Source organism: Nestor notabilis, unplaced genomic scaffold (assembly GCF_000696875.1).
Source record: "Nestor notabilis isolate BGI_N333 unplaced genomic scaffold, ASM69687v1 scaffold14290, whole genome shotgun sequence".
In the NCBI taxonomy this organism is placed as follows: domain Eukaryota; kingdom Metazoa; phylum Chordata; class Aves; order Psittaciformes; family Psittacidae; genus Nestor; species Nestor notabilis.
Window position 1 is genome coordinate 115,407 of NW_009911689.1, and position 14,121 is coordinate 129,527.

General features: G+C 43.0%; 1 protein-coding gene across 1 annotated transcript in view; it reads right to left on the reverse strand.

Annotated features, from left to right (window-relative positions):
- The window catches only part of ETV6 (ets variant 6), a gene marked incomplete at its 5' end in the record, with an annotated part of 91,125 nt that extends 78,393 nt beyond the window's left edge, over positions 1-12,732 (reverse strand). The window contains one exon of the mRNA XM_010015980.1: positions 12,603-12,732. Within this exon, the coding sequence (XP_010014282.1) occupies positions 12,603-12,732 (130 nt within the window). The remainder of the gene's footprint in view (positions 1-12,602) is intronic.
- Between the last annotated feature and the right edge of the window lie 1,389 nt (positions 12,733-14,121).

Below are 14,121 nucleotides of genomic sequence, written 5' to 3' on the forward strand. Positions count from 1 at the left end.
TGGATAAAACCACAGGAGCTGCTGAAATCAGTCAGACAACTCCTATTCATTTCAGCAGGTCCAGAAGGTCATTCTTTTATCACACTGCAAGCATCTATTAAGCTGGCATGACAAACCATTTCTGGTTCAGCCCCAGCTTTTCCACCTAGGACTTGTGCAATCTTACTCATGACATGAGAGCGGATCCCCGGTTGTGCTTTCTGAACACTCTTTTGCCACCACTATTTCTGTTGCTACTGCCCAGGGTGGCAGCACCATGAGCTCTGGAGTCTATGTGGAGGGAGGGTTTAAATATCACAGAATCTCTCCACTGGCTTGAGTTGATGGAAATGTTCTTTAAAGCTCAGCATCAAAGCATTCACTTTATAAGCTGCAAGCCTTGGTTCTTGTGCCAGCAGCGACTTCTCCCCATAATTAATTAATACCGTATTAATTGTGCATGTTCCACAGGCCTGTTGAGGAGGTGTGGCAAGGCCTGCACACGCAGATCAACCCTCTCAGTGCAGCCAAGAGAGGAGCAGAGGAGGGAGAAGGTAAAACCCCTTCAGGTACATACAAAGGAAAACTGAGTAAAAGTGATGTGCTTAGGGGCAACACAACCGAAGTTAGAGGAGGGCGCTGAGCCCTGCCATGGCGCTTCAGTGAACAACGGATGATAAGGGCAAGGAGGGATATTCCACCAGCTGCACCCCTGTGCAATCTGTTCGGGTCTGGGCCAGCCGGGAGCACAATCAGCAGGCCAAGAGGAGGGGACCACAGCAGCTGAGTGCCCTTGCGGGTAGGACTTGGCCGTAAGTCATAAGATCCTGGGAAATCGCTGGAAGGAGAAAGGGGGAGAAGGCGGCAAAGGGAGATTATTACACCTCCTCTCTGCTGTGCTGGGCATCAGTGCTCTGCTGACTCCCAGCACTGAGGAACCCTCACCCTTCGAGGGGCTTTGGCCATGGTGCAGCTGGTGCCAATGCGCAGCAGCACATCACACGCACAAAACCAGGGGGAGCGCTCAGGACAGGAACAGGTTAAATAAGAGGATGCCCTAGCCACTAACATGGCCTGTGAAGAAGCCTGTCCCCAGACACATGCTGGAATTCGGCTGGAGACATCTGCCTATCAGCAGCTATTCAGGACCTGCCAGCCTGCAAGCAGATCGCTCCCCACTGCGGGACAGAAACCAAGGTCTGACTAAGGTCTAAGGGCTAATCAAGGTGATTTATAAAGCAGACTCATCCTCTATAAAACAATCAAGCTAGGGAACACATATATATTGTCAACTGTAATCTGAATGACAAGTACAGCTGGCCTGAAACATTTTCATCAACTGCAGACATTTTCACCAACTCTTGCATCAAATTCATTCATCTCTATAAATTTTTGTGTAGGCAAACAATGATTTGTTCTTCTGAAGGTACTGTGCATTTGGCACTGTTAAAAGAACAAAGAAAAGCAGGATGGCAAAGGAACTCCACCATGGCGGGGGGTGGTGTAACAAGATGATCTTTAAGGTCCATTCCAACCCAAAGAATTCTACTATTCTGTGAAAACTTCAGCAAGAGTCCAAAGTGACAGGCAAGAGTCCGAAGTGAAAGGCATAAAACTAAAAATACACAAAAGATAACCATAAGAAGGGGGGAGATAATACAGAAAATTCAGAAGGTTTATAAACTAACTGCACAAAACTGCCCCAGCAAGTTGTTTTTAGGAAAAAAGGAATTTAAGTGTAACTATGAGTTTTTGCCATAGCACATCCACAGTAAATGTGGAAAAAATGCAGTCAAAGATCATGCCCCTTATTCTGAGATAACAGAGCACCTTAACAAACTCTATCTAGAGAAGGACTAAAATACAGGCACACAGCAAAAGCATAAGACTTCTGCTGAAAGTAGGTAATATGTTTCCCTCATGAGAAAGCCAAAACGCAATTTATGTTTACCATATAAAAAAGGGCATTTTTCTTTTACAGTGTTGTGAGAAGGATGAGCAGAAATAAACAGACATCTCAACTTCACATAATTAAACGTACAAATGCAGATTACAATCTTAAATTGTTGATCTGGAGAGCCAATGGGTGCCAAATGTAAGGCTCTTATCCTACACTGTCCTTTTCTCTCAACAGTTTGAAAGAAAGGCTAAACAAATCTCCTTGGATTTTTAAAAAATAAAAAGGTAGCTATTTATAGCTGCATTTATTGGAGCTGTTTCCTTATCAGGAAGTATGTAGCTGGGAATTACTGTCTGCCTACATCGGAAATTCTTTCAGGGATACAAAAACCCAAAAAGGAAATTTCCCTTCAAAAATATTCTGTCTTTTTTTGCTGCTGGTGGGCTTAAAATAAAATGTCAGTGCTCTGACCAGGTCACAGCCCCTTCGGGAGGTTTGTTCTGCAAACAAGCAGCTTTAGGACACCTGAGGGAAGCATTAAAAAATGCTTCTGGAGAACTGAAAGAGGGAGAATGCTGAGAACACATTAATAACTTGAGAAAATAAACCTTTTTAGCAGGACGCTGAGATAGTGCAATTGCACTACCAGCATTATAGTATTTTCCTTTGAAACAAGCACCTTCCTAGAGCTTATCCTCACCAGAAAGCACTTGCAAAATTCACCACTTTGGCAAAGAGCTGATGCTCACGGTGTTGACCACAACTGGTTTGTTCAGACCAGGTCTTCACTGTGGTCATTATAGTTGTCAGACCCTCTGCACTGAGCGCCTGTCATCCAACTCACTGCTTCCTCCTCCACCCCCAGGGCATGTGCATAGTCCAAAAGTCAAGGAAACTACCACTCTTTTTTTGAGAAGGGAGTATGTAATGCTAAAAGCCTGTATTGTGGTATCATCCCTTTCTGCATGTCACAGCACCAGGACAGGGCAAAGGCAATGTAGGACATGGGTAGAATATTGCTTGCGTGCAGAAGAGGTCCAGTTTTTCATGGCACATGGGATCTGGCGCCACAAGCAACTCAGGGACTTGGATAGTGAATCTCCAGCTACAAGGATCCACTCAGTAAACTCTCAAATAGGAAGACTTGCACTGTGTCCAAATCAATACCCGTAACTGAGAATTTTGTCCCTCACCCTACATCTCCATTGATTGCAGAACACCCCGTACTATGCCTGTGGACTCTAAAGGCAGGAAGGAGACATTGGTTAATCATTAGAGACATTAATTTCATTTTAACTTGTCACGCCGTAATTTAACATTTTCATTTTCTGCTTTGTGTAATTGCCATAGAGCTCCTTGACCCTGGTGCCAGTGCAGAAAGGGACACTTCTTTTCAGTGGGATACAAAAGCATATGCTGATCAAAACCAGACAGGCGTATGCAGTAAATAAAGCACGGTGCTTAGGGCTATTCTTAAGGTATGATTTTTATGCATATGCTCATAAGATTTGGAGCTGAGCAAGGAACCTAATGCTTTGACTCTAGAAAGCCATTCAGTGGTGAATGTTTTTTAACTAACATATAAGCCTATTTAATATATAAATAACTCATAACTTCCTGAACAAGGATCACTATTACATTAACAGCAGCGTGCTAGTCCTGCACAAAACAGTTTACATGAGGAGTGAGCACGTTCAAACACATTCATCCCATTAAAGACAGCAGCGCACAAGCACCCACAGCAGTGGCTGATGCACACATGCTTCCCCCTCCCAAGTTATCTCTGGAAAATGATCTTGGGAAGAGGCTCTTGGCCAAGGTGTTGGACTGGGCCTCCAAATCTGGATGGAATTGTTTTACCAGAAATTTTTTTCAGTGAACTTATAAATCATTTTAGTCATCCAGCTCCGGCACTAAAAAGGGGAGTTGTAAAATGGGCGTAAAATCCTGTTTAATTGTGATTTTGTCAGGCTGCATTTGTTTAGCACCAGAAGGAGTGCCAGCACCAGGAGAGAACACATACAAGTACAGCAGAAGGAAATCCAGCCTCTCATAAAGAGCATCAAATAATTGTTTTCTCTCTTTGTGTACGCAAGACCTATTACATTAATCCCTCGTACCTTGAAGTTGCAGCCCACACAATCTGTGCCCCTCTCAATGTTGAACAGTGGTGTTCTCTTCCAATGTTCAAAGGCTCAGCTCTGGTTTTTATTAGGGGAGTGGACATTGCAATGCATGCTATGTTACTTCCACAGGGTTTTCTGCCACACTTGTGTTTTGTTGAGAGGCGCTCACCACACCATGGTTTGTTATTGTGGAGTTGTTAGTCATGGCTTACATGCAGTTTCTCCTCTCTGTTTTCTTTAATTGCAGAGCTATTTATGAATGCCAGGCTCTTTACATTAATTTCATTTCTTAACAAAAAAATCAAACAAAACAACAAACCAAGAAAAAAAACATGGAAGCATTTATAATACAACACAAATGAAAAATTAAACAGACACATTTGGGATGGAAAGAGAAAAGCAAGCTAATTTTAGGTTCACTAATCTTGACAGCGTCCCTTTAAGACAAAGCTAAAAATGCTTCAAACCCAGCAATACCATAAATGTCCTGCTGCTTTTGCTTCTTATTCCTCCCCACACTTTCCAGGGGAATTCCACAAAGGATCAGCTTGAATCTCAGATTAAAGCGACACGGCTCCCTTTCCCCTCTGAACAGAGGTGAGTCTGTGTTTTGAAGACTGAAAACCCTGAAGTGCAGCTTTCCAGGAGGGTAAAAGGCTAGCTTAGCACCAGTGGGACTCCCACACTGCAAGCTCTCTGTACCCTGAAGCACAAGGTCTCTCACTCTCCCACCTCGGGACTGCTTTGCAAGTTACCACCAGGGCAGGAAGGATCTCATCCCTCCACACACTTCCACTGGGGACTGCTGCTGCAGGAACCATTGTGTTAACTCTGTCTGGACAACAACCAGGTACATTTAGGGGAAAAAAAAAAAAAAAAAAAAAAAGTACTTGCCTATAAATTACTCTCTCAAGAAGCAGAAACCAGCTCACAGCACTGGCCCTTTACAACGTGTTTTTTCACACTTAATGTGGATGTGTCTGCCACAGTCACTAGGCAGCAATAAGGAGCTAAGAGATTTAAGGTTCAACTCACCAGCTCTTTACATCAAGGGCGACAAACGAAGTGGCCCCGAGCTGCCCCAGTGCAAACCCGGTGACAAGGGGGTCAGTCTCGCACAGGTGATAAACAAACACCACGCCAGAAAAAAGTAAATCAGGATTTTCCTGATGCAAAGGCCACAGCTTTCTCAGCTGGACCAGTAACGGTGCAAGAGTGAATCTGAGACTGAGCTTGACACCCATCCAAACTGCCTGTCTGTATGATGGTTTCGAAGCTGGCCTGAGATTCACTGTAAGAAACACCCAGGAGGCAGGCTGGAGTAGGTGAATTAAAATCAGATGTGCACCTGAAGCTGCCTGTGGGAGAGGCCACCTTAGGTAACAGGCAGGCATAATCCCTGTCTCAAGATTTTCATCCTGTTTGCCTAACATCTGTATGAAACTCTCAATTCTGAAGGAGTCCCTTCACTAGGACTGACCGAAGTAGTGTCACTGACAGGACGGTTGGCTGGGATTTCTGCAGTGTAGTCAGCCTGTCAACAGATTATTACGAGTTATGAACTGAATGACCAGGAGACACTGCTGAATAGAGGAAGCAGATGGGCCCTGCCTTGCATGAGCTTACAATGTAAACGTGTAAGAAAAGCCTATCGTGGAAGACAAAGATGCAACATCAAGAAAATTAACTACTGCAGACAGTCAGGTGGTAGCAAGCAGTGCCATTGTCCCACCTTAATTTTTTGCTGTTGTAGTAGGTTGGATTGGTTAGGAAAGGACAGAATGAAGTACAAGGTGAAAAACAGATTAGGAGGAAAGGCAAGTATAGAAAGGACAGTAAGGGGGAGGAACAAGGCTTAAGTGGCCATAATGTCAGAGAACAGCAAAGAGGGGGCTGGAAGAAGCCAATCATCTGAGAAAAAGGCTAGACCAGCTCCCACTAAAATCAGTGGGAATTTAAGCACTCATTTCAGTGGGACCAGGATTAGTCTCAGAGTCATTAATTTGACATTCTGACCACCTCTCACAGTCCCTTTGTCTTAGGCAGCTTTTATTTTATTTTCCCTGTATGTGCGTCAGTCAGTTTTGTTCCACAAAGATCCTTCCAAAGCAAATATTTTTATTGCTTGTTGCTCTAAATGTGGCTTTGGGTAAAGGGCCTTTTTCCCGTCTCACTACATACTTTCAGTTCAATGCACTGAATATTCTAGTAACTAAATAACAATAAGCTTAATGCTTCAAAGTGGCTTTCCAGCTGCTAGCCAAAATTGTAGAATAATTAACAGGTGCCAAAGGATTAATAAAAGAGCAGCATAATTAATAGACACTATGAAGAAAAAATGGATCCTTGGCAACCCTGACAGTGGTGTTGTTTCCTCCTCCTCCTCTTAATTGTTTCCTGCATTCCTTAGGAAGAAAAAAAATAAAAAAGAGAAAGAAAATTGGTGCCCTTAAACCTCAAATTATGCATATTATGCATATAAGCAACGATGTGTGATCAGGAGAAAGAAACTCATGATAAACTGCTCTCAGGTCTGATAAATGCTTTAGTTTAAAGAATCTGCCCAACTGAGAGCCCAACTGCCTGGGCTACTCTACTACTCATGTCCACACTTCGGGGCTATAGAGAGGCCTTTTTTCCACAATGTAGTACAGCCAGGGTCACAAAGATATCAACCAAGCCACTGGACTGGTCCCCAGTGAAATCAGAGTACCAAATACCAATATAAATAGGCATGCAGAAAGATTTCTGTGACAGGTTCACTAAAAACTTCAAGCCTTTAATATAATCATTGCAGAAAACTAAACAAATATCCCCTATGTCCCCCTTAATGAGGGCACTAGAACAGACAGTAATTGCAAGAGACACAGAGATACTGAGATAAAAAACATCATCTCACTAGCTATATGTGACCAGGTCAGAATAGTCTGGAGTTCATCAAAATCAGCTGTGGCCTGAAACATCTCACATACTGGAAAACCAAGGACTAGAACCCAAGCCTACGTTTGAAACAAGAAGTACTCAACAATTTTCCAAACAGGTCTTTAGCTTTCCTCACCACCACAACCTCCCAAAAAGTAAGTACAGTCAAGACAACAACAACACTGCAGTCCTAATGTAAAAGTTCTTCCCTATGAGCTGATGCATATACCCTAACATCTAGAGTGTGTCATCTTACTCTGAACACCAGTGCAGGCTGTTGGGGGTTCAGAAAAAAGAAACAGCAAGAAAAAATAGTTCCTGCCAAAAACAATCGCTCCATCCCTGGCAGTGTTCAAGGCCAAGTTGGACAGAGCTTTGGGCAACATGGTCTAGGGTGAGGCATCCCTGCCCATGGCAGAGGGGTTGGACCTAGATGATCTTAAGGTCCTTTCCAACCCAAACCATTCTATGATTCTATGTGTACAGAAAACTACAGAAAAGTATGTGCAGTGTGCCCTGCTATGGCAATGGGCTACAGGCTTGTGAAGGATGTCAACACTAAATTAAAAAAAGAGTAATTCGTTCACAGGAAGAAATGAACTCTTGTTGATGCTTGAATCACGCATGTATCAATACAAAACTCTGAGGTCCATCTCCCTAAACAAACACACGGGTGTTCCCAAGGGAAGATGCCCTTCAGAGATAAAAATCAGACTGTACAAATCAACAGAAACGTGCAAGAGGGAATGCTGCTGCACAGGATTACAGCATGCAGCAAGTCCTTTTTCAGCACTGATAGCTCTGTGTCTCTTGCTGAAGATGTTTTATGTTGAAGGAGACAAAGAAAACCATGAAACCCTGTTGTAGAAGGTAAATTACCTTATTTTCATCTTACTTACTATGAAAAAAGAAAAAGCTATTTTCTCTCTGATTCAGAGCATATTAATAGACATGGGGAAGGGTTCTCATATCCATCTCTAAAATGGTATATCCTCTGCCCAGTTCCAAGAACTTTTTACCACAAGGTATTAGCCATAGCTCAAAATGAGTAACTAAAGACATTGTATCAGACAAGACAAAAAGATTGGTTTCAATAAACCTAAAAAAAAAAAAAAAAAAAAAAAAAGAAAGAAAGAAAGAAAGAAAACCCCAAGAACTAACTTTCTCTCCATGGTAATATGGAGCAAGCTTCCTCAGAAAGAAGGGGTATGCAAATTGTTTCAGAAGACTTTCACCTATCTCAGCATTCTTCATTATCACAATATCTGGGCAGTCACTGTACTAATTTTCAAATCTTTTAAAAGAGTCTTTGCACCCATGGCTTTTATATTTTACAGTGGGGAAACTAAACCAAGATGTCCAAGGTCACAAAAGGCATCAAGGGCAGAGCCCTGTGTGAGAGCTGAACTTGCTTCTCCTGAGTCCCCAGGAAACATCTCCATTTTCCAAACACTCCTATCTGACATCAGTGCAGTTTAGTGGAGATCAGACATGCTGCAAATCTACCGCAGCATCCTCACCAGGGACAAAGAGTAAACTGGAGATGACTGCAGTGATTCTGACTACATATCTAGAATAGAGGAAAGCATATTCATAGAATCATAGAATAGTTAGGGTTGGAAAGGACCTTAAGATCATCTAGTTCCAACCCCCCTGCCATGAGCAGGGACACCACACTCTAAACTATGTCACCCAAGGCTCTGTCCAGCCTGGCCTTGAACACCTCCAGGGTTGGAGCATTTACAACTTCCTTGGGCAACCTATTCCAGTGCCTCATCTCTCTCACTGTGAAGAACTTCTTCCTTATATCTAACCTAAACTTCCCCTGTTTAAGTTTAAAGCCATTACCCCTTGTCCTACCTCCAGCTCCCCACTGATAGTTTGTTTACAATGCTCCCAAAACTCAGTTACTAGGTAAGAAGTGGATGGTAGGTGAACAAATATGTTTAGAAGTATTAAAGTATGGGTCGAAAGTCCCTTACAGAGAAGTGCAGCATCAGGGAGAGGTCTGTATTATCAGGAAATGATTCTCACTGTCACACAGCTTTAAACTTAAGGCTGATTACATTGTACTTCTATACTACAGGAATAGGGCAGGCTGGGAAGAAAGCAGCTAATTAAAATAAGAAAGTCTGTGAGATAAGGGAAAAATGCCCTCACATCACCTCCAGAAAAAGGGGTTTCTCTATATTTCTAGCAGCATTGACCAAAGAGGAGTCCTCCTCTGCATGCTTGTAGCAAAGGAGGACCTCATTCCACGCTTCTAAACTTTGCACTTCTCCGCTTTCCAGTCTCTGGAGCAAATCAGCTCATTTGAGACCCATCTGCTCACCAAACAGCAAGAAATAATTTACTGAAACAAAGGAAATTATTCTACTAATTGTCCTGATACTGTTGGCTGTTAGTGCCTTTGGAGTGCTCTTCAACATTAGGAACAGTTAAATTTCTAACAGGAAAGCATAAAACACCATCTGAATCTACAAAGCGCACTTCATGTTCCAAAACATTTGTCTCTAGTTCTACCTTCGCTTGGGCCAACTGCTGTTTTCAGCTGCACTTGTAGCATAGCTCTTGAACGTGGCAAGCTGGCAGAGATGAAGATGCACAGGTTAGGACTGAGCCTTTATTTCAGTAAATGCCACCAGAACGTCATAGAAACAGAGAATGAGTGGAGGCCTGGCAAGCTATCAGCTCTGTGTATGACTGGAGAACACCCTATCTCATGGTTGCACTGGAATGAGTGAGGGTTGAAAGAAGTTACTACACTTCACCTAATCAACAAAACAGCAATAAGTCTGGAACCAAACAAAATCTCAAACCTAAAAAACCAAAACAACAACAAAAAAAAAAAACCACCTCAGACCTAAACCCAATCTTTACACACAGTACCAAAGCCAGAACAAGAAATTAGCTACTTTGCCTGATTTCTGAGGCAGTTTGGATCTAGGACCAAAGCCATCTCTCAGACACTTCTCTAAATAAAAAATACTTATCAAATGAAATGAGAGGAGTTCATACAGGACTTGCAAAATCCCATTTAATACCTCGTAAACCTCATGTCCTGAGATCCAAAAGGCACTTAGTTATTTCTATACCTGGTATCAGGAAGACTAATCCTGGAGTATGATATTCTGCTCTGTTGTCCTCACCTCAAGAAGGATGTCTGAAGTGGGAAACAGTTCACCAAGACGATACAAACAGAATTTGAAATCTGGAAGCTTTACAGGAAGATTGACAGCCTTAATAACCTCTCTTCCTATCCAGTTTAGCCAAGAAAAGGTTAAGAAGTTATTTTATCTAAAAGCACCTATATCAGGAGTAGTCTTTTGACAATATTTAGCAGGAAAGGAGATAATGAGATCTAATAGTTGGAAACTGAAGCTTGACTAATTCAAACTATAAATAGGGCACTTAGGGGAAAAAAAAAAAGGCAAATAAGGAGGATAATTAAGCATTGAAAGAACATCTAGAGACCTTATATCCTCCCCATCTCTGAAGTCTTTACAAGAAGAGCAGAAGTCTTTCTGCATAACATGCTGTAGCTCAATTACTGGACCCAAACACAGGAGTTACTGAGTGAAGTTCTGTAACTCAAATTGTACCAGAGATTGTTTCAGGAATTCATAATGGTTCCTTCTGGTCTAACTATGAATCTACATACTTTAAGCAGTGGTTCTAACAGTGTTTGGGTGAATTGGAAGATGATAGTGTTTGGGTCAATATTGACTGCATACTGACCTACACTACACTGTGCTGACAGGAACTACAATTAGAAAGTTGTATAAATGTGCTCCATGTTGTTTATGACCTGAGACACTAACTTTATGGAAGACTGTTCCATTGGTATTTAACAATTAATTGTCTGTACTTGTACACTACAACAAGTCAGACTGGTGTGAAAATACTAATGGGAAAGAAGCCTCCTTGCAAGTTAAAAAATGTGCCAACCGGAACAAAAATGAAGGTGAAAGGTTGGATCACACCTAAAAATACTGGATGGAAAGTCTTCAGTGAGAGGAAGTCTTATAAGCTTCACAGTACCTAGGAAGCTGGGTAGCTGATGGGAAGGAAGCAGGTAGTAAAAACAATGCCCCACCCCTTTCAGTATCAAGGCTCTGCCTTCCTGCCAGACCCAACAGGGAAGGCAGGAAGTGATAGGAAAGCCAGCCCTGATCCTTGCTGTGGAGAGGACAGACAGTTGCTCCCACAGCCAAAGTAAAGAGTACCAACTAATGTAGTGAGGAAAACAAAAGAAAAAGAACCTGAGATGTTGCGGATTAAAAGCACCAGTAGGGAAAAGAACTGCTAGAGAACTGTTTCTTTGTTGGGTTTTTTGTGTCTAAGTTCTGGGCAAAGCACAGAAACGCCCTCTACGTGTGGCAGCAAGTCCTCCCCAGGCTGGGGAAACAGGCCAGCAGACACACACACAAAGAGGGTCTGGGAGCTCATGGATGCCCAGGCAGCAAGACACAGTCTGATCAGATGCTCAGACATGGCCAGAAATGCTGCAGTGCCAGCTTCCATTCCCATTGGAAAGCACAGAAAAGGCACAACCCAGGCTCTGCTGCAGCACACACAGAAGCATGAGTCTTAGCAGAGTAAGAGGCAGCAGTAGGCAAACCCAGGATGGTGCAGAATGCAGCATGGGCAACGAGATACCCTGGGGCAGAGCAACCAACTTGGTGGCCGGCAAGGGAGTGAGCAAGGGATCACAGAAGTGTGGGGGGCACAGTTTGCATCCAGAAAAGGAGTGTTCCTGGAAGACAGCTGAGGACAGGAATAAGAATGTCTTGTGATAAACACAGACTTTCCCCCAACCCCCTGAAATCCCAAACCTCTTTGTCAGATGGCAACACACAAAGTCATACTTGCTCCCAGCCCTGTCGCTCATTGTTGCTCAAGTACCCCAGGAGTGTTAATACCTGAGAAAAGTTTGCTTAAAACCTCTCAATTTACATCAGAACTGCTTCCCCTCCAAAAAGGAAAACTCTACTTTTCCATGTCCCTGTCCTATTTCACTAATTTATCCTCTCATTGGCCAACAGCACTTGGTGTTTCCTATTCCTCAAAGATTAAATTATCTCAGCAAGGAAGTGCCTGGCTCTCACCAGTTTTTGTTCCAATGTCAGTGATATGCCCTTCCTCCTTTGCAGCATCCTTTTGTGCACAGCTAAGATCATTCTTCCTCCTTGCCCGCTGCCTCTGTCAGTACACACATTCTGTAGTAGACAGCCTGGGCATCATGCGTATTTAATATTGAGACTCATAGCAACTTGAAAAATACCCACAGCACGAATGCACTGCACTTGCCACAGGTTTATGAAACTCTGACCTTGTGTTGCAGCACATCGCTTATACCATGGAAGGAAACATAGTACTTCCCATCAAAATAAAACCTCCACTTTTGTGCCTGTCATGAGAAATAAGCCAAATGCTTGACAGGGAGTGCAGAGGATGGGGGTGAGGTGGGAATATAATATAATGTATTTAAGAGTAATTTCCTTTGGTATAAAAGAGTATTTAAAAAAATCAAACTGGCTAGAGATATAAAACAAAGGAAAGCATGTCTGAAGCAGAGGGCTTCCCCATCTTCCATAAAAACAGAGACATCTCCTCACCCCACCCTGCACCCTCCTCAATCCAAGAAGGTAAGAAGCCTCCGTGCTGACACTCACGCAGGTGTGCTGGCAGTCTGATTGTGTCTTCCTCCATCCTGATCGCTTGAGGCACTGGGACATGTAGTGGTGTTGAGGAAGTGTAATTTGGTACCGGGCTCACTGGAGGTGTGTACGAAATTCTCTCCTGCTGTTAAAAAGAAAGCGGGGCGGGGGGGGAGAGAAAGAGAGGACAACGTGAACTTTGGAACAGAGGTGTGAAACCAAGGCAGGGGAGGGGGAAGTGGGTGGAAGGAAGGAAGTGTGCGCGCACAGAGGGGGCGAGCAGCACCAGCGATGCAGCCGGCTGCCCAGGGAGCACACAAGTGCTGTGCAGGGGAGCACTGCTGCGGCTTTCAGGGTGATAGGGCTACTTTTCAAAAGGTCCGCCAAGTTTCCAAGGGTCTTCTCAGAAATCTGCTGAGGGAGGAAAGGGAAGTGACACACAAGTGGGGGGACTCTGAGGGTTTTATGTCTGACAGCAACTCCACCATACGTGCATGAGTACTGTTACAGAAAGTACCAAAAGCACTTTATCTTATGCTAACAAGTCAGTTATGATCTAAGCACTTATATTAAGTATTTAACACTTTCTCTTTCATAGCATTTTAAAGACATTAAGCAATTAGTTTTCTCTTTGCTGCAGAAAACCACTCTATCACTAAAATCTACTCTATTTACCATTGACTAATGTAGTACTTCTTTTTTCTTGCCTCAGTTAGCTACTAGTGCTTTCTTTGAAGTAGTTTAACTTGCAATCAACCAAGTAAGTCAGCATACAGAAAACAGCTACACAAGGACAGTCAAACAGGCTTAAAGGGCAATTTGTAAATGTTACATTAGTTTCATAATAGTCACTGTTAGGGTTTTATTTCTGAAAATGCCTGCCAAGAAATTTAAGACTGAAATTTCATCTGATCTGATGGGAAAATTCTTCCATATTCTAAGCCTGTACTCCAATCACAGCACGAATTATACCCTTTGTAAATAAACATAGCCACAATTTTACAGGAGCATAAAAAAAATCATTATCGTGTGCTTCCTGGAAGGCAATGCACGTTATTCCCCAAAACCCTGCTGCTGACATTTAATGATGGCAGTGCGAACAGTGTGGATTTACATCCACAGACACACAGAAGTAGAAGGAGCTACCTTCCTTTCTGAGCATTTGCAGGAGAGTACATGTGCAGCTCCTTACCCCATCTTTGGCAAATGGAAAGACAAATTTGGTGCTGGAGCAAGAGAAGGTAATTACTTCCATTATGAACCACAACATTATCACACCAGTGTGACAGGGAACCAGACTGAAGAACCTGCAGAACATAACATTAGCACCCTCCCCACCAAAGGGAAGAAGAGGTTTGTACAACCGTGAGTAAATAACAACTACATGTACCAAAGCAGAAAACTCTTTAGGCAAACAAGGTGACATGTCCAGAAAGAAATGGCGCACGGAATACTGAGGATGTTCTGCATCTCTCAGCCACCACTTCAAAGCAAGCCCAGTTCATTCTGGTGCAAGCTGCTGCTATCAGCTTGC